The sequence below is a fragment of the Patagioenas fasciata genome, chromosome 16, assembly GCF_037038585.1.
Source record: "Patagioenas fasciata isolate bPatFas1 chromosome 16, bPatFas1.hap1, whole genome shotgun sequence".
NCBI classification, from domain to species: Eukaryota; Metazoa; Chordata; class Aves; order Columbiformes; family Columbidae; genus Patagioenas; species Patagioenas fasciata.
In genome coordinates, this window is record NC_092535.1 from 5,572,075 (window position 1) to 5,597,725 (window position 25,651).

The window sequence follows — 25,651 nt, forward strand, 5'->3', positions numbered from 1 at the left end:
TAATTACAGCTAATTATAGCCCCGGGACTGCGGCCGCCCCACCCTGCCACGGCCCTGGCCCCGGCCCCGCTGCGCTCCTCGGGCCGCGCTGGGACGGGTCTGGACCGGCTGGGGCAGGAGGGGCTCTGAAGGGGAGGCGGGGCACGGGGGCTGCACAGGGCGTGGGGCTGGTGGCGGGGGATGTTGGGACCGGGGCACGTCCTCCCTGGTGGGCCCCAGTGTCCCTTAGGGATCTCAAAGCCCTCAGCAGAAGGGGCGCTTGGCTGCAGCCCCCCCACCCAGTGCCCCCTTCCCCACCGACGCTGGCTCCCCACACCTTAGCGCGATGCCCCCGGCCTGGCACCTCAGGTGTTTGCTATGCTGTGGCCCCAGCCAGCTGACAGAGGACTCGGAGGCTGTATCGAAAGGATTGTCTTTATTAAAAATGGGCAGGTGAAGGCTGGCAGAGTGGGCAGCAGGCAGGAGGCAGAGCCCCATGCCCCTGACCTGGCCAAGTCCCCGGGCACCACCTCCCAGCGGAATCCAGCCTGACCCAGCACGGCTGGCTCAGGAGAAAGACAAAGTCGTTACAGATCTGTGTGCGGTTTGCACCAGGCAAACGCCTTTGCGCGGCACATCCGGCGCTGGCACAGGCGGCACCATGCTTGCTGCAGCAAGAGTCCTGCTCCCCAGCCAGGGCGCCACTAGGGGCAACCCCAGGACTCCCTGTCCCCTCCTGTCGAGGAGACGGCAAAGTTGCCATCTCAGTGGGGGCTGCCCCACGGCTGCCAGGCTGTGCGGCCCCCGATGCCCCGGGGGGTCAGGCTGTGAGATGGGAACTGAGTGGTTGGGAGCAGTGGGCAAGAAGCAGTACGCCGGCTGGAGCCAGGTAGCCAGTCAGGTCCTCAGTGCTCGGGGCACTGCAGGATGTCATACTTGACGTAGCCCACCCGGTCCACTTGGTAGTGCGGTGTCATTCTCCAGTAGAAGCTGCCCCGGCAGAAGTGGTACTTGTCTGGGTGAGGAGGGAGGCGGAAGGAGCGGAGGGTCAGCAGGTGGCCAGCCATGCGGGGATCCAACCTAGCAGCCACTCGAGGGACGCATGGGGATCTGGTCCCCTCACGGGCCCTGCCAGCCCCACCACAGGCACTGCAGGGCAGACGGTGTGCCCTGCCCCAGGGCCGATCCCCACAGTGCAGCCCCATGCCCTGCACTGGGTATGGAGGGGCAGCTTCTGTCTGCAGGAGATTCAGGGCAGCCTGGGGGTGACAGCATGGCCCCCACCCAACAGGTCCCCACTCACCTTGGTAGAGGAAGACATTGTGTGCGTCGAGGGGGACACCGGTGAAGACATCGTCGGTGGCACGGGGGTAGCCCTTGTCCACCCTCTGGACCTTAACATCCAGCCTGTGGGGAGAGAAGAGCTGTGCTGAAGGCTGCTGGGATTCCCCTGTTCCAGCCCCTCACTGCAGGGAGCCAGTGGGCACCACTGTGGCAATCCAGAGCTGTTCACCTCCAGTAGCTCTCCCCACTGAAGAGCAGCACTTTGCCGCGGCCCCGCTGCAGGGCCCCTGAGATGCGGGCAGCTTCCTTCCCGATGCCCAGCTTCTCAATTCCGCGCGGGCCCAGCACACCCTTGCCAGAAAACACCCAGAACTGCCGACCTGCAGCAGGGAGAGAACATGAGAACCAGCTGGCCCCGAGGCTGCCAGCGCAGCACCAGCGTTGAGGGCGGCAGGGCCAGAGCTCACCAGCAAAGAAGAAGACCCTCTTGGTGAGTACATCCTGGAAAGCAGCATCGATGACAGCTGGGAGGCCGGGCCATGTGTCTGCAACAGTGAAGGCACCCTGGATGCCTGACTTCCAGAAGGATGAGTGGGTCCAGTATTTCCTGGTGGGGAAGGTCAGCCGTGCTGGTAACCTTGGCCTGGCACAGCTCCCTGTCCCCCACATCCCTGGAACAGCCCCATGTCCTTCTGTTCCCTCTTGTCACCCTGGCACTCACCAGGGCAGGAGGTGCTGGGCACTGCCACTCACCCATCCTTGAAGAAATGCAGCTCCCCATTGATCTCTGTGATGGCATCAAAGTTGTTCTCCATGCAGGCGTCCCGGCTGGGATCCACAGGAATGGGCTGGGCTGTGGGCTCCGGTGTCTGCTCTTCTTCCTCCTCCTCAGTGGTGGAGGCACTGCCAGCCTCGGTGGGCACAGGCTGGGGCTCCTCAGTGGGCACAGGCTGGGGCTCCTCAGTGGGCACAGGTGAAGGGGCAGTGGGCTCAGGGCCAGAGCCACGACCTGAGCAAAAACAGGGGAGGGTGTGAGGCTGGGGGCTGGCCCAGCACAGCGGGACCCCCACCTGACCAGCTGCAGTGTAGCTGCTCACCGTAGAGGTACTGGATGCCCTGGACATCATCCGGGTCCAGCTGGAAGTCCTGGACGTAGCGGTACATGGGGTACATCAGGGCCTCCCGCACACTGGAGTGGTCCAGCCCCAGTGAGTGCCCAAACTCATGGGCAGCCACCAGGAAGATGCTGTAACCTGGAATAAAGTGCTGGCCTCAACACTTGGTGAGACAGGACACGCTGGCCAGGGACTATGACGCCCATGGGGTGGGTCCGGAGGGCACGGGCAGGGGGGCTGGTACCTCTGTCTGGGCAGAAGCCCCACTTCTTGTCGGTGTCATAGTTGCTGGTGGTGGCACACCAGAGCTTGCCGTCCTGCCGGCCCTCGCTGGTGCAGGTGCTGTACGACCTCCCCAGGAAGGTGAAGGGGAAGACACACGGGTCCCCCTGGGAGTTGCCGCCAATCACCGCCGTGTCTGCAGCACAGCGTAGCGTCAGTGAGGCTGGCCCTGGCCATGCCAGAAGAACCCAGGACAGCCCCAAAAGCCCTTGGGAGCCCACCCTGTGCACCAAGGCTGGGGATCAGCCACCCTGCACACCCCTTCCCACTCGCACCTCGGTTGGGGCAGAAGCCATATTTCTTGTCCTGGTCGAAGTTGGCGGTGGTGGCACACCAGCGGTAGCCGTCGGAGCGCCCGTCCGTGGTGCAGCTGTTGTAGGAGGTGCCGTCGAAGATGAAGGGGAAGACACAGGGGGACCCGTCGCTGTTGCCACCGTTGGTGTAGAGGACTGCAGGGTGAGAAGGGGTGAGGGTGGCCCCCAACACCCGTGAGGCCGGGCAGGGGCTGCAGCCACAGCTGCTGCTACTCACGTTCGCTGGGGCAGAAGCCGTATTTCTTGTCCCGGTCATAGCTGGCGGTGGTGGCACACCAGGGCAGCCCGTCCGTGCGCCCCTCCGTGATGCACCGGGAGTAGGAGTGGCCCTCAAAGACGAAGGGGAAGTGGCAGTCGGCCCCATTGGCATTCCCGTGGCGGGTCTTCACCACTGCTCGGGAGAGAAGCAGCTCAGTGACAGGTCTGGGGTGAGTACCACCAGGCCCCTGACCCTCCAGGCCCTGCCCTTACCTAAGCCAGTTCCCAGCGTCCAGAACTCATCGTCATCGAAGTGGGCATCACCCTGGATCCCCTGACCTGGGGGAAAGGCATGCGCCAAGAGCCCATCCTTGCCATCAAAGGGGTATCCGTCCCCATGCTCTGCGGGAACAAGCACTTTCAGAGCCAGCCCACTGAGAGGAGACCCCACATGCCCCGCACGCACACGGTCCTGAGCACATGAACCCTGTGCAGCCCCTGTGTGCCCAAAGAGACAGGGGTGAGAACCCCAGGCAGGGCACATGTCCCCGCGGCTGAGCCAGGTCCTGGCCTTGCTACGGGACGTCACCTTGACTGCCAAACATGATCATGATGTCTGCCTCGCCACTGTATATCTGGGTGAAGGTGAGGGGCGTCACGTCGCTCCACACTTTGAACGCCCGCTTGAAAGCATCATCGATGACAGCACGGTCCAGGTCAGGGGAGTAGTTCATCACCCTGCAGGGGGGTCAGCACTGCCAGGTCCCAGCTCGTGCCACAAGAGTGACTCTGCTCTGGGCATGCGGTTGGGACATGTCCCTGTCCCAGGAGGGGACAGCAGCGCTGGCACGGCTGGGCAGAGCAGCCGGCCACTGCCCTCAGGCCAGGGCTCAGATGCTCTCCCGGGCACCAGGGAGCAGATGTTGCCCCTGTGCTGGCTTGGCCAGCTCTGCTGAGACCCGGCTGTGCTGCCTGGCTGAGCCGAGGCTGCCGCCCTGCCTGCACCCTCAAGCCCGTCTGCATCACCTGAGGACCATTGCCCCGCGGGCATGAGCCTAATCTCCTGGGGCAGAGACTCACCGGTACGTCAGGTCCGTGTGTTCCCACTTGAGGTCCCCCTCGAAGGTGAGGAAGGTTCCCACGTCGGGGACACCACAGCGGGGGGCTCGCATGGCCTCCAGCGTGCTGGCGTCCAGCTCCCCTGTCTCCTCCAGGCCCAGCTGCTTCTGCATCTTGCGCAGTGCCTTGCTCAGGGACACCTGCTTGTCACCTGTCCTCGCCTCCCCCTCTGTGGTGTAGCCAAAGCGCAGCAGGTAGCTCTGGAGAGGAAAGGCACCGGAGGGCTGAGCAGGGCAGGAGGGAGCTTGGGCAGCCCTGGGCAACGCATACCCTGGCGCCCACCCCCAGGCCAGGCAGCCCCCGGGGCACAGGGGGACGGGCGGCACTGAGCTTGGCCCACAGCGCCGCGCTGCCGCTCCAGGAGCTGCTCAGGGTGCCAGGAGGGGCAGTCTGGCCGTGCTCCCCTCACCTCGGCCAGCTCCACATCTGACAGGCTGCTGAGCAGGTCCCCAGGGAAGGTGACCAGTGCCCGTGGCTTGTTCTGGAGAGGGGCTGCGCCACAGGAGAGGGCCAGCAGCCCCACGGCCAGTGGGGCCAGTAGGACAAGGGCCATGGTGGTGGCAGGAAGGCTGTGGCTGTGCTGGGTCCCTGCTGCTCTGCTCCTGGTGCTGCTGGGCTCTCGCTCCTATTTATGCATCAGGGAGGCAGTGAGTCATCCTCAGACCCCCCAGCACCATCCCTTCCCACGGTGACGAAACACACACTCAGGCTCCTCTGTTCCTGCCTTAACTGTTTCATCACCTTGTTTACTAAACACACTGGGTCCCACAGCCATGCACGGTGTGAGGGACAGCGGCCAGGGGCTGTGCTGGGATGCAGCACAGCCTGGCTGCCCCACAGCAGGGCAGCAGCGAGGGGCATCATTCTGCCAGCTCCATGGCCGTGGTGGCAGCGGGGACAGCAGTGGGTCATGGAGGTCGGACAGGCACTCGGGACACCGCAGCCATGTCACTGCACCAGCCGACACCAAGCTTGCTAGCTGAGGGCTGATGCTGCCAGAGCCAGAGCTGTGGGACCAGAGCAGCTGCCAGGGCTGCACAGGCAGAGCTGGTGGCAGAGCTGCCCAGAGCCCCAGCACTAGCACCTCCTCTGCACCGGAGCTGTGCATTAGCTCTCAGGCCCTCACTGGGACATGGCGCCCATCCCCATATCCCCATCGCAGCTGCATCACCCCGGTGGGCAGAGCACTTCTGGCACAGAGGGTCCCTGTGGCTCATCACCCCATGGCTACTGCCAAGCCCCTCGTGCCATGGGACATGGGGTGCCCTGTCCTTGCTGCTGGCTGTTCCGCAGGGCTCTGCTGACTCAAGTTCCCTGGCGCAGCACAAACCTCGCCATTGGCGTGTGTTTTCCTGCTTCTCCCAAAGTGCCGACGCTTGTGGGAACCTGAGTGGTGAAGGGGAAAGCAAACAGGGAGAAAGACCGAGGGGAAAACAGATGGCAAAGTGGAGAGAAAGGTGCAGCGTCAGCGAGGGAGGCGGGAGGGCCAGTGTAGCCCAGCAACACTGCCCAAGATACGGGTCCCAGGACAGGTCCCCCTACCCCAGCTCTTGCTAAGCCCAGCCTTGTAGGACCTCCCTGAGCCCTCAGCTGCTCCCAGCAGGACGATCTCCCCAGCCCAGCCCTGTTGCTGCCCTGCGCTCCCTGGGGCCCCAGCCTGTGCCCCTGCAGCCACCCCCTCCCTGCATTGCCCCGGCTCTGGCTGAGCCAAACACACACCAGGGCCACAGCCAGGCACTCACAGGCAGTGCGAGCCCCCCCAGGAGGAAGCGGAGCTGAGAAATCGCGGGGTTGCCTCACTCCCCACCACAGCCATGCAAGAGCATCCCCGGTTCCCAGGCGGAGGAAGTTGCTCCATAAGCATCCCCTGTCCTGCGCCCTGACGCGACAAACACATCTGGCCCATGGTGCCTGCACACAGTCCCGTCCTGTGGGACGCAGGCCATGAACCCCTCAGCCAGGACACCCCCACTGTCTCCCCCCAACGGAGTCCACCCTTCTGCCCCTCATGTGCAGCCCAGCTCCTTGCAAGGCAGGAGGCAGCAGCTCCCCAGGTGAGGATGGGGCTCTGCCGAGATGTCCCAAGGTCCCTGAGCAGCGCTGGCTGGGATGGGCTGGGAGTGAGCAATGGCAGCAGGAGCTAAGAGCCACAGCCCCACACACCACACAGCCCATCCCGCCAGCCCCCACGTGCCTGGCCCTGGCTGGCTCTGGAGTGCACTGTTGGGTCCGTGGCCAATGGCCTCAAGCACCCTCGAGCTGGACAGCTGGGGTCCTGGGGGGGCTGCTGGCCACAGCTCTGCCTCCCGGCCCAGCCTCTCCCACTGACTCATGGCCTCGCTCGCCAGCTTCCTCATGGCACCAGCGTGGGGGAATTTCTGGTGACTCTCTGGAGGCTCTGCAGGGAGCCAGGGCAGGGCCGGGGTAGGAGGGAAACCCCCGCGTCTGGAGCACCAGCAGCCTCAGCGCTGGGCAGGGGAACTCCACGGGGATGGGTTGGCACTGCCAGCATGAGCCCCACAGGCACCCCCAGCCCCGCGCGGGGCAGCTCTGGCCAGGAGTTCATTATGGCACAGCTCCCCAGCACCAACAGCTGTCCGGAGTGCTCAGGGCAGCTACTGGTGGGAGAGGGGAGTGCTGGGGAGCAGGGACAGTGCAGGGGATGGCTTTTGGCTGCCAGGGACATCAGGACCACCAAGGAGCTCTGCTCAGCCTGTATCTGCACAGGGGCCCCGTTTGCACCCAGAGCCCCGCGAGGACAAATGATATGGAAAAACCCACGCAGACATCCTTGGTCCCAGCTGCTACCCGAGCCACGAGGCTGGCTGTCACCACTGCGGCTGCCAAAAGGGGAAGGAACAGCCACTGCAGCCCCTTCCCACGCCCTTACTCATGACCACCGTCAGGCAGACCCCTGTGGGAAACTGCTCTGGGACCCTGACTGGGGTGGACACCTGCCTGGGTCCCTGCCCAAGGAGCTGACAGGACATGGTGGCACCACTGCCAGGCTGTGGGTCTCCAGATGGGCCAGCAGCGAGGTCTGGGGGTCCTGCACGGAGACAGGAATCCCTGAGCTGAGCCCAGATCCTCCCCAGCTCCATTCCCCCAGCTCAAGCGAGCAGAGGGAGGGAGAGTGCTGGCACCAGCCGGCCAGGGGAGAGGCCCGAGAGTCACAGTCATGGGGTGCACCGGGGTGGCAAAGCTGGAAGCAGAGCCCAGGAGCAGGTGGGCAAGGGGACACCCAGCTGTCACAGTCACTGCCCTGCAGCTGAGCACCCAAGGAGCTGCGCAGGGGACAGTGGGGGATGCAGGAGCAGGGCAGGAGCGCGGCAGTGTGCAGTGGCAAGGGGAAGCGAGGCTGGAGGGAGTCAGCATCTTGTGCGCGTGAGACAGCACCGGGTCGCGAAGAGCACAGCGCTGGCACCGTGGGGAGGCACGGCCAGTACAAAGGGCAGGGACCGCTCAGGCCTGGTAGACCCCCTGGCACAGCCAGGAGCCCTGGCTGCTATGCAGGGCACCAGCATGAGCCCCCAGCCCCAGCACAGCACCCCAAGTCCAGTGCTGCCCCATGCCATGAGCTCCGCAGTGCCCTGAGCCCAGGGAGCAGAGCTGCCACCCCCGCCAGCACCCGCCTGCCCCACGGCGCAGTGGCACTGGGATGCTTGGCGTGGGAGCAGAACTGAAGAAGGCAAAGGGACCAGCTGTGCGTCAGAGGCTTGGAAGCCCCACTGCTCCTGCTCAAGGGCTCCAGACAGAAACAACATTCCTGCACACACTTCCCGTATCTGCTGCCCCGCCGCCAGGCCATGCATGGGCTGGGTCACATCCTCCAGCTGCGCCCAGGACCCTTCTTGGCAAAGTGTGCTGCATGCCACGGCCCCGCAGCGTTGCCGGCCCCGCTTTGCCCGGTTCCACGTGTCCCCTGCTCTGTGGGTGCACCTGCTCGTCACCCTGCCCGGCCCTGCCAGAATCTGCCTGCCCATGTCTCACCTGGGAAACTCCCCACCCCCTCACCAGCTTCTTGCAAATTGTTTGCCCCTTTGCCCAGGTGGGAGGTTCATCCTGTCCCCAGCTCCAGTATCGTTGCTCCCCACAGCTGCTCATCTGGGTGAGGATGAGGAGGATGACGCAGCCGGTGTCACCTCTGCCCTGCAGGCACTGAAACCAGCGCTGCAGTTTCACCATGCAGCATCACCAATCCCAGCTCCTAACAGCACATGGTGGATCCCCCGGCTGTCACACGGCACCCAGGTGGGTGGCATAGTCACCCCCTGCATCGGGCTGGAACATCATCCCTCCACACCTTCCCCAGCCCCTTGGCACCCCACAAACCCCCCATCTGCTGGGGTTCCCTGGGGACACTGGAGCCGGGATCTCCCACCTGTGCTCTGCTCCTTGGGGTGGCAGGGCTGGCGTCCAGCCTGCCAGACACAGCCATGCCAATGGCAGAGGGGACCCTGTGCCTCACAGAGCCCACACGGAGCCCTCGCTGTGCAGCACAGCCCTGCCCTCACCTGAGCTTGCTCACCTCTGCTGGATCGGGAGGAAACCACACTCCTGGCTGCCAGGAAGTGCTCCAGTCGGGAAATCCGGGAAGAGATTGAAGAAACCAGTCAGCCTCTTTGAAGAAACTAGAGACCTCTGAAATGGCCTTGGTTTTCGATCCAGATGGAAAACCGCCCAGACTGCCGCATCTGCCGGGGAGCAGCACAGAGAGCCCAGCAGCCCCAGGTAGCCCCGGGCTCCAGGGAAGGGCTGCAAGAGCTCCCAACACCGAGCAGCTCTTGTGTTTCATGACTTGCTTCTCTCCAAACTCACCCCTTGAGCCCCATCCCGGCTCAGCCTTTGCTTCCATCTTTGACCAACCCGTGTTCCACTGAGCTCTCCCTGGTTGCAGGTGGTTCAGACATGTCAGGGGCCGGGGGCTGCCCTGGCTCCCCCAGGCTGCATGGAGCAGCACTGAGACTTTGTCAACTGCGGTGGCTTTGGGAAGGGGTGTTCATGGGCAGCCCTGCTGCCACTGTCCCCTCAGGCACCCAGAGCTGTCCTCGCCCTGGGGATCCACAGGATCAGGCCCATCTCCTGCACCCCATGGGGGCTGGGAGGGGAGCAGGATGGGGCCAGGCTCCTGGAGGCACAGCTGCTGTGCCGGCACAGCAGGGGTGGGCAGCGCTTTGTTCCCTGGGGGCGAGATGGGCACAGCAGCTGCCTGCTAAAACGGGAAGAGTAGCAGTTGTGTGACAATGACGGCAAACCTGCCTGACCAGCGCACGGAGGGGACAGCGCGGCGCCAGGAACCCGCCGGTTGCCAGCAACAAAGCGGCTCAGGAATAAGAAGCGGGGGTTTGTAGAAGGTGAAATATGGGCAAAATTGGTTGTATTTAATTGTAAACTACAAGAAGCAGAAGGAAGAGTGGTAGATGCAACATGCTCGAATTTCAGTAAAACATTTGACAACTGTTCTAATGCTCGCTGCCAAATTAATTCAGAGCGGCTCAGTTGTCAACACAGGCATATGGACAAAGCCCAGGCAGCCAGGAATGGCAAACAGCCTGACGGCCGGGAGCTGCTGGGCTGCACCACTGCAGGGTCTCCTAAAGCCCCTTCTGCAGGCATGGGTGCCATGGGAGAGGGGACGACAGTTGCTGGGCTGCAGGGACACAGGAGTAGCAGCTGCCGGGCCTCGGGGACAGCGAGAGCTGCCGTGCTGTCAGGGAAGAAGGGGTGGAGAGCAGAGCCAGAGCCAACAGCCCCGGGGAGCTGCTGTGTCCACAGTCCTAAGGGCACATCCCAGTACCTCGTGGCACAGCAGCCCCACAGCCCAGTGACCTCCTCTCTGAAGCAGGGGGCACTGACCAGACCAGCAGTGCAGCCAGAGCTGCCCTGGGGCTCAGGGCGGCTGTGCCGAGTCCTGGCAGGGCTGGGGGGCTGTGCAGGCCAGGAGCCCCCGTGGCAGCACTGAGGCCAAGCTGCCCCGCGTGTGCGATGGGACCGGCCCAGCACTGCACACACATAGCCTGCCTTGTTTTGTTTTACTTATATTTCAGCAATTTGCTGATTATCCTTTTTTAACTAACCAGCAGTGATGAATCAGCAGCAGAGGAGAGGGTGGAAGCCGGCGGCCTTGGACCATGGTTCCGAGGTCTCAGGTTCTGGGAAGGAAACCACAGGATCCCTCCAGAAGGGAAAACAACAGCCAGCAGCAGTGGTGCATCTGGCAGTGCGGAGGGGCCAGCAGGGCCGTAGCTGTTCCCATCCAGCAGCTCCCAACCCAGCCTGGAGTGGCTGTTGGTGGCCCCAGAGCCTGGTGGCAAGGGCAGCCACGGCTCTGGCCAGGCAGGACGAGACACAAGGCAGCGCACGGCTTGGCACCATCGCTGGGGCCACGAGCAGGAGGGCACCAAGGGTCCTGGGGGCACCAGGGCACACGGACAGAGCAGGGACCTCCACGGGCAGGGCGGCAGCAGAACACACAGAGCTGGGCTCCAGTGAGCCACCTCCTGCCAGATCTCACTGGGGTCAGTGGCCTCGACCTGGCCCTCCGTCAGCTCCTGAGCCTGGGGAGAGGGGGAGCAGCTCCTGCTATCTCGGGAGTGCCCCAGGGTCCATCACAGGGTGCCGCAGCAGATGAGTATTTTCCTGCAGCGCTCCCATCACACCCTGGCAGTGCAGAGCCTGGTGCCACCGGCACCGTGGGGACGCTGCTCCCCGAACACACGCTGTCCTCCTCACTGCCACCCCGGCACGGAGCGATCCCCCGGGAGCCTCCTTGGGAGCCGCCGGTGCTGGGAAGGATCTGGGCGGTGAAGCAATCTGGGGTGAAGAAAAACCCATTTCCTGCAGCAAGGGCTGTTTTGCTCAATGTTTTACAAAATGTGCTGATGCAACTGCCCGTCCCAGGTGGGATATAAACACCAGCCTGGTTGATGTGGATCCGTGCCCTGCAGCTACGCAAACATTGCCAGCAATGTTTTCTTTAAAAAAGGAAACAAGGAGGAACAAACAGCGCAGACACAAAATCCCTGACTGCGGAAGGGCTCGGGTTGCGGGGGGGGCCCTGCGCTGGGCCCCGCGCTCAGCACCGGCCATCACCTAATCTGGGACAGGGACCGAGGCTGGGAGCTCACAGGCAGCATGGGGGACAAACTGCCATGGGTACCAGCGCTCCAACCCTGGTACAAATCAGCTCCAGATCCCACGTGAGTCTTATCGCTTTGCTCTCCAGGCACAAGAGGTCGTGTTGTCTTCTCGACCAGTTCCCAAAAGGTCTCTATCCTGGCGCTCCCTGCATTGAGATATTTGGACACACACCCAACATGTGCCGCAGCCATTTTTGGATTCTTTTAAGCCTCTTGTCGACATTTTTTTGTTTTCTTTGGCCGTGAAAGGATTTCGGGCATGGGAGCTGCAATGGCAGAGCACTATCAGAGGAGCTGTGCTTGGAAATTCCCTGCTTACCCCTGCCCAGGGCCTCGCAGTATTTTTAAAAATAGCAGGTGACCACCCTAGCAAAGCTCCTGCTGGTAGAGCACTGTGAGGCAGAGGACACGGTACCTCTGCATGGAACAGGGAAGCTTTAGGAAACTTTCCACCAGTCATGACAGCATCAGGAGGGTCCGCGCGAGCCCCTGGAGCCACCATCCATGGGGAACATCCCTCACCTGGCTCAGCGGCTGAGCACAGGCACAAAGAGAGGAACCTGCCAGGCCCACAGGATTCATGCCGTTCCCTCCACCCAGGAGGCAGCTTCTGCCAGGGGCTCCTCCTCGCCCCCCCAAAAGATGGAGCTTTCCCCAACAGGGAGCACAGGGATGTCTCAGCACTCAGACAGCACCAGCTCCCCTGGTCTGAGCCACAGAGAAGGGGCATGGGGAGGGGACAACGTCCACAGGAGCCTCTTGTGTCCTCCCAGCTTCACCTCCCTCACAGCAACTGCCAAGCTATGCAGGTTTGCGTTGAAGAGGAGAAATGGAAAAAACCAAACCAAACCAAACCCAGCTCCTCAGTCTCTCTCAGCTCAGACTCAACAGTGATGGCAGCAGCTGGCTAGGCACAACGACTTGGCACCTGCGTCACTATCAGGCACAGGGACCTGGCACCCGCATCACCGTTGGGCATTGCTGCCGCAGCCTGGGGTGAGTCCCACTGGCGCTGCCTCCCTGGGACAGGGAAGGCACAAACCTGCCGAGGGTGGATGTAATTAGCTTGAAAATGAGCCAGAAGATGCATGTGCACCGGGGTGGTGGTTCAGCAGCACACGGTGCCACTGGGACACCTTGTCCGGGGCTGGAGGTGCCAGAGGGACTGAGGGAGCAGCAGAGCCTGGGTCTGGGGGGCTGGATCCGGCCCCCACCCCTCGCCCTAGAGAAGCACCACAGCCAGACACCGAGTGCTGGCCCGGCCCACCCACTGTCCAACACCGGCCCTCGGCTTTCTGGCAGGCCAGCTCTGCGCTCGCAGGCTGTGCCAGATGACACAGTCTGTCCTCCTGCCGCTGGCACCGCGTCAGCACCAGCTCTGTACCAGCCACTCTGGCCAGCGAGACCAGGCACCTGCCCGCCCAGGGCTGCTCTGCATGGAGCCGCAGTGCAGGTGATGCAGCCCAGTGGCCCCAGGGCCTGGCTAGGACACGCAACCTCGGCCCCACACCCAGCAAGTGTGTCCATGTACAAGGACCAAGCAACAGGTTCAGCTCAACATGTCCTGGCCTCGGGAGAGCACAGGCACAATGCAGCTCCTTTCTTCCAAAAAAACCCAGGATAAAGACGTTCTCAGTCAAGCACTGCAGCATGAGAAACCCCAGTGAGAGTGAGGAGCCACGCGAGCTGGGGATGCTTAAAGCTGTTGGTGCGGAGCTGGGCCAAGCCTGGGGCTCTCTGTGCACAGCTGCACGCAGCTCCAGGGCTGGCACGCCGCGGTGCTGCCGGAGAGCCGGGGCAGCCGCAGGCCCCGAGCGCAGCCCTGCGGGGACACAGCGGCAGGGGGGCTGGGAGCCCCGGCCAGGCCGGAGCAGCCCCAGCCCGTGCGGGTGCGGGAGGTGCTGACAGCCCAGGCACCTATCACCATCCAGCCCGGGTGACGGTTCAATCAGAGGGAACAGGGAACGGCGGCTGCTGTTCGACTGCAGAACCGCCAAGACAGCGACGTTTGGGCTCCCAAGGGAGAGCGACCCCGCCCGGCCCGGCAGAGCGGGGGGAGAGCGCTGAACGGCAGGGGCTGTGCAGCCACTGGGCGGGCCCGGGTCCCGCATGGAACACCCGGCGGAGCCTCCGCAGCTCGGCCACGTCGCTCCGGGGCCGATCGGGGCCGCGGACGGGATCAGGAGCTGCCCTGGGCCCCGTGCCACGGGCACCGAACGGCGGGCGAAGCGCCAGAGTTGGGAGTACCGCGGGACGGGACAGGGACGGGACAGGGCCGGGCGCGGTGCCGGTACCGCAGAGCCGCCCTCCCCGGGACGGGACCGCTGGGGCTGCAGGCGCGAAGGGGCCGAACCCGCCCGAGATCCCTGTCCCGCCACCGCCACTTCCGCCTTCTCGTCACGTGACGAATGCAACCGGCGCGACGCCGACGCTCAGGGCCCGGGCGCCGCTTCGTGACGCCATGACGCAGGGTCACTGCACCTTCTCCATGATGCTTCCGCGGAGAAAGTAGTCCCCCGGCGGGGCGCCGAAGCTTCCCCCAGCCCGCGGGCGGCACCACTCGGTACCGGGAGGCTGCGGCGGCGGCCGGAAGGAGCAGCGCGTCCCGGCGGCGGCGAGCGCTCCGGCCGGGTCTGGAGCCGGAGTAAGTAGACCCGGCGCGGGGCCCGCGCGGCCGTACCGCTGCGCGGCGCGAGGGCGGGGGACATGGCGGCCGCCGTGATGCCGGCCCCGGCGGAGGCGCGGCGAGGCCGCGGCGGGGCGGGTGAGGGCGCGGGCCGGCGGGCGGGCGGCAGCGGCGGGATCCCTCGCCCTGCCGCGGCGGCGGCTCCCTCATCCCGGCGCACCGGGGCTGCCCCGCCATGTGCGCGCGCGCGGAGGCGGCGGGGGGGACCCCGCAGCAAGATGGCGGCCGAGGGCCGGGCGGGGCCGCGAGGCATGATGGGAGCGGGGGCGCCGGGCGGTGCCGGGAGCCCCCGGGAGCGCGGCGGGTCCCGCCGGTTCCTTCGGGACCCCTGGCCATGGCGCCGCGGCCCCGCCGGCCCCTCCGCGGGCGCTCCGAAGAGCGACCCGGGTCTCTGGGCCGGGATGCGCGCAGCCGGGACCCCCCGGAGCGGTGGCGCTGACGGCGGCGGCCTCTCCCCGCAGGTGCAGCGTAGGCGGCCCTGGCCGGGCGGGCATGGAGGAGGATGCGGTGCCGAGCAGCAGCGACGCGGCCCCGCAGGCGGCACGGGAGGAGCCCCCCGAGAGCGGCGTGGGCAGCTCCGAGGCCGTGTCTGCCGACAGCAGCGATGCCGCCGCCCCTGGGCCCCTGTCCCGGGCAGACGATTCCGGCGTGGGCCAGAGCTCCGACAGCGCCAGGGCCTCCGGGGTATGAGCTGATGGGGAGAGCGTTGAGGGAGAGCAGCTGGTTCTGGCTCCAGAGGTTCCCCTGGGTGTTTCTGGACCCCAAGCTCCACAGCAGCTCTGCGGCTCCGTAGGCGCTGTCACAACAGCTGGGTGTCTGGAACTCTCCTGGTAGCAGGAGCAGCCCTGGGGGCCTCACCAGTGGTCAGAGAATTGCTCTGGTGCCTCTCCTGGCAGTTCCACCGTGACACACCAGTGCCCCTCGCTGTGCTGGCCCTCTTGACCCCATAAACATCTCCTAGCTGAGCTCTTCTGGCCTTTTTTTTCCTGCTAGGAAGAGGTGTCAGAGAGCAGCTCCAGCACAGATGCTGTTCCCCGGATTTACCTGCCAGACTCATCCTCCATCGCCCAGTCCACCTTGGTCTCCAGTGTCTCCACTGTGAGCCAGTCCATCATGGTGTCAGAGTCCCCGCAAGTCCTGGTCCACTCCAGCGTCATCACTGATGGAGCCACCATCGTTTCAGACTCCACTGCGTCCACTTCCTCAGACCTGGGCTCTGCTATCGACAAAATCATCGAGTCCACAATTGGGCCTGACATCATCCAGAGTGAGTGCGAGCTCCGGGCTGCTGGCATGGCAGAGCTGCTGGCTCCCGCCTTGGGTTGGGGAGGGGGCTGTGCTACGCCAGACCTCAGGAGGTGAGGGGGAGCATGGACACGTGGACGTGTGCACCTCGATGTGTGGGGGCTTCACTTCTTGGCTTGCTACAATGGCTGGAGGGTTTGTTGAGGAGCCTGAGGCTGCTGGACGGCCCCTCACTCTGTGTGTCTGCACCTTTGGCCGCAGTGCCAGCAGCACCGGGCAGGCTCTGTCCATGGAACTGGACTTTCCTCGTCTCTTTTGTGCCTGAACCTGGCAAAACCGCAGTGACTCTGCAGCCCCCAACGCATGGCACTCACCTCTCTGCTCTCCTTTCCCTCCAGGCTGCATTGCCGTGACCAGTGTGGAGGATGGCGGGGCCGAGACGACACAGTACCTCATTCTGCAGGGCCCTGATGATGGTAAGGGAGCGCCTTGGTCCCTCTGCCGCTGAGCCTGTTTGCCAGAGGGGGCTGCAGCGGGTGTCCTGAGTCCCTGGGATGCGCTGACCCTGGGAGCTCGTGCTCAGCCCTGTGCCCAGGTTTGGCTGCAGCCGGTGTCAGAGAAGTTCCTCTTCCCTCAGTTTCCTGCAGCAGAGACTCAGGCAGGACTCAATTCCAGGAATTTTTCTAAAAATTTATTTGCAAGGCACAGGGTAGAGCAGCTCAAGCTGGTGCCTCCTGAAGAGAGGCCCTCAGCAGAAATACACTGGGACAATTCTACCCCCACAGTCCAAGCCCCCACCATCTATGCATCCCTCTGAGCCAGTTGCAAAATTAGAGACTGGGATCTGCCTGCTCTTCACAGGATCTCTGCATTTTTGTCAGACGGCTGTCAGTCAAAATTCTTCAGCTGCTATTTTGTACCTGCAGCTGGAGAAAATAAGTTATTGGTAATGGACAAAATATTGTTCTGTTTTGTCTTCTATTAGAGGCAGTTCTGCCCCTTCCTTATCTCCAGGGCTGCAGCTCCCCTTATCTCCCAGCTCCAAGACCCTGTAACCTATTTTATTTAGTGAAGCAGAATGTTCAGGGGTTCGCAGCTCAAAGAAGTTATGCTGAGCAAACACTCTTTTGCCAAGGGAATTCTACAGAGCAGTTTCTGCCCAGGTTCTCTGAGGAGCTGGCCACCCACTAGTGCAATAGCTGCGTTGGGCTGTCCCTGGCAGCGGGGGCAGGTCAGGGTCTGCGCCCCGGCTGAGCAGGTTCTGGTGTTTCAGGTGCCCCCATGGTGTCCCAGGTGGCCACTTCGGCTCTGGCCAGCAGCTTGGCAATAGAAGCTGCTGCTGATGGACCCACCTCCACCTGCCTCGACCAGCCCGGCCCTTCGGAGCCTCCCAAGCGGCTGGAAGTGCTGGAGCTGCCGGCGCAGCCAGGTCGAGCCCGAGAGGTGGACGGTGGGGAGGAGCTGGAGCAACCAGACATGGAGACCCTGGAGGAGATGATGGAGGTGGTGGTGGTGCAGCAGTTCAAGTGCAAGATGTGTCAGTACAAGAGTGTCTCCAAGAAAACGCTAATTAACCACATGAAAGAGCGGCACTTCCAGCCAGGTGTGTGCTGAGACCTGAGGAAAACCGTTCTTCCTACAGGTGGGCTCTGCCCTCTCTGAGGAAGAAACAAGGGGAGGAGTGTAAGCACAAGGACATGTTCCCCGTACAGTCTGGTGAAGAGTTTTCATTCTATTCTCTGCGGCAGCGGGTTCAGCTCTGGCTTTGAAGAAAGGGCGTCCGCGAAAGGGGGGATCTGCTCCAAAGACTGCGGAGGAGGAGGTTGCTGAAGAAGAAGAAGAGGACGATATCATGGATGCTGGTGCTATTGATGACCCTGAAGGTAGGACACGTCTTCCCTGCATTTGACGTGGCATGGCCTTTCCTCAGGCTCTGATGTTTTGGGCACTTTCCTCCAGAGGACAGTGACTATAACCCAGCTGAGGATGAGCCCCGTGGGCGGCAGCCCAAGTACGGTCACACCATCCCCACGTCCAGCGAGGAGAGGCCACGGCGGCGCCCGGGGAGGCCCCGCAAGTTCCCTCATCTAGAGGATGGGCCTGAGGGTGAGGCTGGAGCGGGGAGTGGTACAGGAGCTGCCGGGAGCTGTGGGGAGGGTGCGTGACTCAGCTGTGCTGTGTCCTCTGGAGCAGGAGGGGATGTGGAGCCCCTGGTGACATCCCAGAGCACACCGAGCCGTGAGATGCAGAATGGGGAAGCTGCCAGTTCCTCTGGGCTGGAGAACGGGAGCGGCGAGAGCCTGGCAGAGCCCAGCATCAGCCAGTCCGACTCGGAGAACAAGGACCCATCCTCCAACGCCAGCCCCGAGGAGGCAGATGCGGTGCCGCGGCGGCGCGGGCGTCCTTCCCGCCGCTTCCTGGGCAAGAAATACCGCAAGTACATGGGGCACAGGTGAGGGGGTGTGCTAGGCGGTGCTGGGCCCTCTGGCTGCTGCCCAGGGCCGGTCCAGCCCGGTCACCCCCCAGCGCTGAGCCCACTCCCACCCGCAGGTATTACTACAAGTCCCCCAAACCTCTGATGCGACCCTACCTGTGTCGGATCTGCGGCTCGCGGTTCCTCACGCACGATGATCTGCGTTTCCACGTCAACTCGCACGAGGCCAATGACCCACAGCTCTTCAAGTGTCTGCAGTGCAGCTACCGCTCCAGGCGCTGGTCCTCGCTCAAGGTGAGCGCTGTCCACCCTGCTCCCCGCGAAAGTAGCTGGAGCCCCAAGCTCATGCCAGTTCTGCTCCTCGCAGGAACACATGTTCAACCATGTGGGCAGCAAGCCCTACAAGTGCGAGGAGTGCAGTTATACCAGCGTGTACAAGAAGGACGTCATCCGGCACTCCACGGTGCACAACCGGGACAGGTGAGGAATGTGCCGGTCCAGAGACTGTCCTGCGACCTGGCTGAGTGGCACTGACACTGCCCCTTCCTCTGCTCCCTTCCCAAAACGGGCAGTTTTGGTGTCTGGGTACAAGGGGGCTCAGAGCTGGGATGTGGCTCACACAAGGGGTTTTTGTTCTTTCTCTTGCAGGAAGAAGAGAGCTGATCCGGTGAGTCTGGGTGCCATTGTCTCAGCACTGTTGTGTGGGAAGAGGCACATCTGGGTGTTCACAGCACATGGGGCCTGGTTCAGGGCGGTGTTTCTGCGTCGGCTCAGGAAAAGCAGCGCAGGTCCTGCGGTGGGGAGAGGGGGGGAAGCTGCTTAGCCTCCCCAGCTGAGCTCATCCTCCTGCTCTCCCTCCAGCCCCCAAAGCTGAACTCCTTCCCATGCCCTGTCTGCAACCGCATCTACCCCATGCAGAAGAGGCTCACGCAGCACATGAAGACACACAGCACGGAGAAACCTCACATGTGTGACAAGGTGCGGGGGGCACAGCCTGGGGAAGAGCTGGCAGCGAGCAAGGCTGGATGGGAGGTGAACGCGGTTTTGCTTTCCTCCCCCACAGTGCGGGAAGTCCTTCAAGAAGCGCTACACCTTCAAGATGCACCTGCTGACGCACATCCAGGCCATCGCCAACCGCAGGTGGGAGGCTGGCGGCAGCCTGCGGCATGCCCTCTGAGAGCCCATGCCCTACTCCCCCTCGCAGGGAACAGAAAGTCCCTGCTGCCCTGGTGACATGTGGCTTTGTTGTTGTCCTGGCAGGTTCAAGTGCGAGTTCTGTGACTATGTCTGCGAGGACAAGAAGGTCCTGCTGAACCACCAGCTGTCGCACATGAATGACAAGCCCTACAAGTGCAGCTTCTGCAAGTATTCCACCTTCCGGGAGGACTTCCTGGTCTCGCACATGGCCGTCAAGCACACGGGTGAGTGGAGCTGCCCACCCCGTGCCCCCGCGTCCCACTCCACCATGTCCGCCGTCCCTCAGGGACCTCCGCCTGACCCTGTGTCTGCAGGGGGGAAGCCGTTTGCCTGCGAGTTCTGCCACTTCACCACCAAGCACAAGAAGAACCTGCGCCTGCACGTGCAGTGCCGCCACGCCGACTCCTTCGAGGAGTGGGCACAGAGGCACCCTGAGGAGCCACCCTGCCGCCGCCGCCCCTTCTTCACATTGCAGCAGATCGAGGAGCTGAAGCAGCAGCACAGCCAGGCTCCAGCCGAGCTGGGGGCCAGCCCACCGGTGAGTGCCGCTGCCCACACCCCGGATCCTCCTGGTGCTCCCAGCACCACATTGTCAGTTCTCTCTCACACAGACGCCTCTTGGACCCATCACCCACTGCATGGTCCAGGCCGCCCCGGGAGCGGAGCCCCCCATCCTCTCGCAGGATTCCCTGGGAGGAGCCACTATCATTTACCAACAAGGTGAGTGAGCTACTGGGGAAGGGGCAAGGATGGGGAGGAGGTGGGAGTGTGTGCCTGACCCTCTCCTGACCTGGCAGACGTGGCTGGATCGGCAGCGCTGGCCACGCAGACGGCGCTGGATCTGCTGCTCAACATGAGCGCCCAGCGGGAGCTGCAGGTGAGAGGCTGTGCCGGGGGAGGCTGCCTAGCCCTGCTCCGCTGCAGGGGTGTTCTGCAAGAACCTCGCTGTCCTCGGCTGAGCTGCTGCCCCCGCGCAGGTGGCAGTGGTGAAGCCAGGTGATTCGGGGGAGGCGCAGCCCCACCGCGAGCCACAGGCACAGGAGGAGGGTGCAGAGGTGGACTCTAAGGAGCAGCTGCAGCAGAAGCTGGTGACACTGCACGTGGCAGAGCCTGGGGACACAGTGCAGGAGGCTTACGAGGAGGTGACCCTGGGTGGCTCGGAGCTGCAGCAGATCACTGTCCCATTTGGCGGGACGGCCGAGTACAGCATCATTGCACCCGTCAGCGCAGAAGCCCCGGCTCCAGGCACACTGTACAGGTCAGCCGAGCACAGCACAGGGAGGCAGAAGCTCTGCCAACCTCAAGTGAGGAGCTTTAGTGGTGGGGATGAGGCGGATCCCCCCTGACACTGTCCTCTCCTGCAGCGAGGGGGAGAACCCTGCAGAGACATGCCACACAGTCGTGGTGGGTGATGCTGTGATGGCAGAGGAGGCCCTGAAGGACGAGAACAGTCACTATATTGTGTCATCCGGTGCACCGGGGAACCAGTTCCCTCCCGTTGAGGTAAGGAGCTGAGCCCTCTCCCATGGTGGGCAGAAGTGCACAGGTGTGACTGGGTGTTTCTCCTGCAGCCTGGCAGCGGGGACGCTGCCTTTCCCTCACCGGCAGAGGGCCAGGAGGCACAGCGTGCTGGCGTCGAGTTGCCCCTGGTGCAGTGTGTCACCAGGCAGCTCCCGAAGGACTCGTCCTTGTCCCCAGCCTCCGAGGGGCAGGAAATCTCATCTCCAAAGGTCAAGTGGCCTGCGCTCCAAGGTGTGGCCAAGAAGCTCTTGTGCAAGGTTTCCACAGCCAAGAAGCTCTCATGCAAGATTTCCACAGCCAAAAAGTTTTCCTGCAAGATTTGCACAGCCATGTTCACAGGCAGAGCAGAGATGGAGAGTCACAAGAGAGCCCACATTGGGCCCAGCACCTTCAAGTGTCCCGACTGCCCGTTCACAGCCGCACTCTGGCCGGAGGTTCGGGTAGGTTCCCTGCACAGTCAGCCCTGGAATAAGAAGTTTGGAGAAATGGGCTCTCTGACCCCACACTTGTCCTTCTGTCCCCAGAGCCACATGGTCCAGCATGCCAGCCTGCGGCCACACAAGTGCCCCCACTGCAGCTTTGCCTCCAAGAACAAGAAGGACCTGCGCAGGCACATGCTGACACACACCAATGAGAAGCCCTTCGCCTGCCAGATCTGTGGGCAGAGGTGAGGCAAGCCACTGGGTTGTTATTGCTTCGGGAGATCCCATAGAGCTCTGAGGCTCCAGAGGAGACAGGACATGGGCAAAGCTGAGCCTGTCCCTGCTAGAGGGGACCCTGCCCTGGAGAACAGTTCCTGCCGCAGGAGGACCCAGCTTTGTCTGCAGGAACTTCTGCACAGGAGCGTTCAGAACTTGGGCACTGATGGGAATGTTCTGGGAGCAGGGGCAGGCTGTGTGCCCGTGACCGGGGTCTGTGCGGTGCACACAACCCCTGTGCTGCCCGTGGCAAACTGCACCCTACTCTGTTTCTCCTGTAGGTTTAACCGTAATGGGCATCTGAAGTTCCACATGCAGCGTTTGCACAGCGCGGAGGAGAAGCGGCCAGGGGCAGCTGCTGCCCAGCAGACCATTATCCTGAACAGTGACGAGGACACGCTGGCCACCCTGCAGAGTAAGAGGGTCCCTGTGAGCAGGGCTGGCTGTGGGGACTTGTCCAGGCTGTGGGGCAGGTTCTGTGCAGTAGGTTCTGTGCAGCAGGTTCTGTGCAGGTTTGGTTTGCCCCTGGCAGGGCCGGAGCAGGAGCTCTCCTGGCACAGCACTGACTTGGGTGTCTGTGCAGAGCTGAGCTCCGGTGTTTTCCCAGATAGGTCCCAGTTGCTGCGGGAGCAGCGGTGCTGCAAGCAGCTTAGGGCTGAAGTAGGAAGTGGAGTTTGCAGCCTGACTTGGGGGTTGTGCTTTGCCCACAGTGACTTCTCGTATCCCTCATGTTGGCAGTGCTTGTTTCAGTGTCTGACAGCTATGAGCCTGTCTTGTGCTGCATGCTGGAGTGGGGACTGCTGGGGAGCAGCACTGGTGGGACCCTGGCAGCAACCATACACCAGCTCTCTCTGCGTTGCAGCAGCTCTGCAGGCCGGCCAGGCGGTGCTGGCTCCTGAACAGCTGCAGCAGGCCCTGGGACAGGAGCACATCATCGTTGCGCAGGAGCAGAGCGTCACCAGCCAGGTGAGTTGGACCCATCAGTCTCGTCTACCCCTGTGCGGCTGCACCTGCCAGCTGCATGGGCTCCCTCCTGAGGGCTGGCAGCCAGGCTCCCCCAACAGCACTGGGCTCCTGCTTACCCGCAGGAGGAGGCAACGTATATCCAAGAGATCACAACCACCGACGGACAGACCGTGCAGCACTTGGTGACCTCTGACAACCAGGTGAGGGGCACACGTACAGGTTCTGTGCAGCTGGAGCAGGGCAGAGAGGTGGGATGGTAATGGGCGCAAAAGACAGACAAGAACCAGCCCTGTGCTGATGTGGAGGGTGGACAGTGGTGACCATTTGGGTGTGAATCCATGTTTGCAGGTTCAGTATATCATAGCCCAGGATGGCGTACAGCACTTGCTTCCCCATGAGTACGTTGTGGTGCCAGAGGGACATCACATCCAGGTGAGCGCCAGCTGCTCCCCTTGTGTGGTAGATGGGGCTCAGTGTGGTGTTGCCTGTGGGGCTCGTGCTTGTTCTGTTCAGTCACAGCTTCACTCAGAAGCAGGGATACCTGTGAGGCCTAACGCAATGTCACTGTGGCTCTTGTCCTTAGGTACAGGACGGTCAGATCACCCACATCCAGTATGAGCAGGGTGGCCAGTTCCTTCCAGAGCCACAGGTGAGGGGGTTGGTGTGGCACAGGCTCTGGGTGCACAGCGTGGAGGGAGGGAGTTGGAAGGAAAAGGGGATTGGTGACATGCTGCAGCGCCTGTGGCTGGACCACCCCGGCTTTGGTCACCCCCTGCAGATCCAGTACATGCCAGTCTCACCGGAGCAGCAGCTCGTCACCCAGGCACAGCTGGAGGCAGCTGCACACTCAGCAGTCTCAGGTAGGCCTGTGCAGGAGCTGCTGCAGCTACCGCGGGCGCAGGCACCCTGGTGTGCATGCAGAGCGAACAGCGCCCGGCTCCCCGTGCACACGTGGTGGCCCTTGTGCTGCTGTCGTACGCCTGGAGGCAGGCAAGTGCAGAGGGGGCCCGGGCGGAGGTGGCTCTGATCCCCCCCTCTCTCCGCAGCAGTGGCCGACGCGGCAATGGTGCAGGCGCAGGGCGTGTTCAGCGCCGAGGCCACGGCTGAACAGCTGCAGCAGCTGCAGCAGGGGATCCACTATGATGTCATCACACTGACGGACTAGTGCTGGGCCACCCCGCTGGGCAGGACCACGGCCAGGCAGGAGTCACCTCAGCCAGCAGTTGCCTTATTGCTTCAGGGCTGCCAGCGCCGTGGCGTGTGCTGTGGCCGTGTGCCATGGCCGTGTGCCGTGGGGTCCTGTGCATCCCCTGCACGGGCAGCCGTCTCCAGCAGAGACTGCTCTGTGGCGAGGCGGGCCGCGCAGGACAGCGCTCTCTCGTTAGACGGTCTTTATAGCTGTTGCACTTGAGAGTCTGAAATCCCTTTTCCTGGATCGCGTCTGCGTGCGCCAAACCAGGATCAGCGTCTGCCTGGCAGAGCCATGGGGCTGAGCGCAGCGATGGGGTGCGGTGCCAGGGCTGTGCAGCTACAGCCACGCGCTCCCTGCTCCGCAACACTGGGGGCAGGGGCAGCCACCCCCCCTTGGCTACTCTGGCCTGCAGGCAGGCACCAGCGGGGCTTTGGACTGGAGGAACCGGAGCAGGGAGGTGGAAGATACTCTATTTTTCTTCTGAAGAGGCATGAACTCTGCAGTTGGTTTGTTGGTGGTTGTGGGAGGGGTTCGATTCTGACATTCTCAAGCTTTGACTCTGCTTATGAATAAAAAGGGATTGAAACCTGTGCATGTGTGGTGGGTCTGTTGTCCTGCTGGGTCCTGCTGCCACCTCCCCTGTGTCCCTGGGGTCCCCCAGCCCGGTGCTGGAGCCGGGTGGTTGCTGCATAGTGCTCTTGGCTTCCTCCTGCCTGGGTGACCTTGACTCCAGCCATGAACCGGGCAGCTGGTGCAAGGCTGGGTTTGGGGCTGGAGTCATGATTTAATCGAGTGGTAAACAGCCCAAATCCCGTGTAACTCTGCCCCAAACTACACACGCTGCCCCTCCCTGAGCGGATTGTCTGGGAGTGTTTACATGTGATTATAACAGCTAATCTCGGAGTTTTAGTTCTGTGGTTTTGCATTAAAGCGATTATCCATGGAGGGGGAAAAGGGCTGGAGCCACCCAACTTCGGCAAGAGCTCCGTGAGGCCAGAGCCCGTGGCTGTGGGACTGTGGTGCCAGCACTGGGCTGCTGGTCCAGCCCATGCCGGGGACAGGGACAGCACTGGGGACAGCACTGCAGACACAGCCCGTGCTCTGCCTGAGGTGACAGCAGCACCCTGGCTGCCAGTGGAGCTGCCACTGTCCCCAGGCTCAAGGCTGCGGGCACCTGGGGAAGGGAGGGGGTGGCCCCGCACCTCCCTTGGGCCAGCAGCCATGTGGTCTGTGACTGTCCTGGCCACGTCCCACTGCCCTCGCTCTGCTGCAGCCCTGTCCCTGCCCGCCGTGTTCGTGTGTGACTGTCCCTGTCCCTACTTGCTGTGTTGGTGTGTGACTGTCCCTGCTCACCGTGTTGGTGTGTAGCTGTCTGGACTAGATGATCTCCAGAGGTCCCTTCCAAGCCCAACCATTCTGTCCTTGTCCAGCTGTGCCCACTCACCATGGCTGCCTGCAGCCCTCCCTGTCCAGCTGTGCAGCACAGGGTTACGGCACACTGTGGCAATCCGCAGGCGCTTTCCTAGATTACAGCCCCATTATCTAATAAAGCGGATCCGCGGCACTGATTAGGGCTGGAGGAGTCCCACGGGGACAAGGTTACGGGGCTGCTGTGGGGCCGTGGCCAGGGCTGGTCCCAGCCATCCTGCCAGTCCCCTCCTGTCCAGTGACGTGGGCTGCGGGGCTGAGGTGGACAGGACCAGCCCACAGTGGGGACAAGGCTGGTACGGGGCCAGGGCACAAGGGGAGCTCCAGGTGCTGCGAGGCTTGGCCTGGGGGTGCAAGGGGACATGGGGACTCAGCCCTCTCTGCTGACCCTGCCACCTTGGCCCTGGGACCTTGTGCTGTCACGGGGGGCCTGTGGGGAGCCCAGGGACACCACAGGGCTCATTAGCACTGGTGACCTTCCCCTTCCCGTCCCCAGCCAGCGCTAAGCGGGTTTGTTACATATTTAATATCCTGAGAGCGTTATTAGTCGGTATTTAATGACGGATACAACCTGTGGGATAATCCTGGGCTGAGCGGGTGGCACAGTGGTAGGAGCCGGGCAGCTCAGGGGGTCGTGGGCTCCCAGGGCCCCTCGCACAGCTGCCGCCCCACCCAGCCCACTCCGTCAGCAGTCAGGAACGCCCCGGTGTCTGTGGGTCCCCCCTGGCAAAGGGTCCCTGGCCCCTTCCCCTTCACTTCCCCCAGGAATCCAGGGGCTCAGACCTGGCCGAGCTGGAGAAGCAGCGGGCGCCAGGCAGCACCTCACACCACCCACGTCCTGCTGGGCCGGGCAC

The 25,651-nt window shown here is 63.1% G+C and overlaps 2 protein-coding genes across 9 annotated transcripts; one reads left to right on the top strand and one right to left on the bottom strand.

Moving 5' to 3' along the window:
- Positions 1–396: 396 nt before the first annotated feature.
- MMP9 (matrix metallopeptidase 9) lies at positions 397–14,006 on the bottom strand. 3 transcript variants are annotated; one of them, XM_071815736.1, is made up of 15 exons: positions 8,806–9,451; positions 5,622–5,677; positions 4,701–4,916; positions 4,253–4,491; positions 3,762–3,910; positions 3,446–3,574; positions 3,192–3,365; positions 2,936–3,109; positions 2,623–2,796; positions 2,361–2,516; positions 2,017–2,272; positions 1,731–1,870; positions 1,493–1,643; positions 1,283–1,386; positions 397–994 (listed from the first exon to the last, which is right to left on the bottom strand). In XM_071815736.1, the coding sequence occupies exons 3-15, from the start codon at positions 4,842–4,844 to the stop codon at positions 885–887; spliced, it is 2,100 nt and encodes a 699-aa protein (XP_071671837.1). In that variant the 5' UTR covers positions 4,845–4,916; positions 5,622–5,677; positions 8,806–9,451; the 3' UTR covers positions 397–884. The 3 variants fall into 3 exon arrangements, with proteins under 3 accessions (XP_071671837.1, XP_071671836.1, XP_065705655.1); XM_071815735.1 differs by lacking the exons at positions 5,622–5,677; positions 8,806–9,451 and adding an exon at positions 13,912–14,006; XM_065849583.2 differs by lacking the exon at positions 5,622–5,677 and having other exon boundaries at positions 8,806–8,879.
- On the top strand, positions 13,953–23,959 carry ZNF335 (zinc finger protein 335). Of its 6 annotated transcripts, none has more exons than XM_065849582.2 (28): positions 13,953–14,074; positions 14,578–14,800; positions 15,110–15,383; positions 15,760–15,837; positions 16,635–16,964; positions 17,110–17,244; positions 17,321–17,467; positions 17,555–17,813; positions 17,912–18,089; positions 18,163–18,275; positions 18,444–18,462; positions 18,657–18,773; positions 18,859–18,935; positions 19,056–19,216; positions 19,307–19,530; positions 19,604–19,712; positions 19,790–19,869; positions 19,970–20,250; positions 20,357–20,495; positions 20,564–20,953; positions 21,038–21,180; positions 21,493–21,626; positions 22,074–22,177; positions 22,300–22,377; positions 22,526–22,609; positions 22,761–22,826; positions 22,956–23,037; positions 23,224–23,959. In XM_065849582.2, exons 2-28 carry the CDS (start codon positions 14,609–14,611, stop codon positions 23,340–23,342), a joined length of 4,113 nt encoding a protein of 1,370 aa, XP_065705654.1. In that variant the 5' UTR covers positions 13,953–14,074; positions 14,578–14,608; the 3' UTR covers positions 23,343–23,959. The 6 variants fall into 6 exon arrangements, with proteins under 6 accessions (XP_065705654.1, XP_065705648.1, XP_065705649.1 ...); XM_065849576.2 differs by lacking the exon at positions 13,953–14,074 and adding an exon at positions 14,130–14,194; XM_065849577.2 differs by lacking the exon at positions 13,953–14,074 and having other exon boundaries at positions 14,412–14,800; positions 23,227–23,959.
- The last annotated feature ends 1,692 nt before the right edge of the window (positions 23,960–25,651 follow it).

What these genes read in the sequence shown, in the direction of transcription:
- MMP9 (XM_071815735.1), bottom strand. An exon ending in CACACGGACCTGACGTACCG is followed by an intron (nt 3,911 to 4,252) that starts GTGAGTCTCTGC and finishes ACCCCCCTGCAG; the next exon opens with GGTGATGAACTACTCCCCTG. An exon ending in CTGCATTTCTTCAAGGATGG is followed by an intron (nt 1,871 to 2,016) that starts GTGAGTGGCAGT and finishes CTTCCCCACCAG; the next exon opens with GAAATACTGGACCCACTCAT.
- ZNF335 (XM_065849582.2), top strand. Translation starts at nt 14,609, where the DNA reads ATGGAGGAGGATGCGGTGCCGAGCAGCAGCGACGCGGCCCCGCAGGCG. An exon ending in CGCAAGTACATGGGGCACAG is followed by an intron (nt 17,814 to 17,911) that starts GTGAGGGGGTGT and finishes TCCCACCCGCAG; the next exon opens with GTATTACTACAAGTCCCCCA. An exon ending in CACGCTGGCCACCCTGCAGA is followed by an intron (nt 21,627 to 22,073) that starts GTAAGAGGGTCC and finishes TCTGCGTTGCAG; the next exon opens with CAGCTCTGCAGGCCGGCCAG.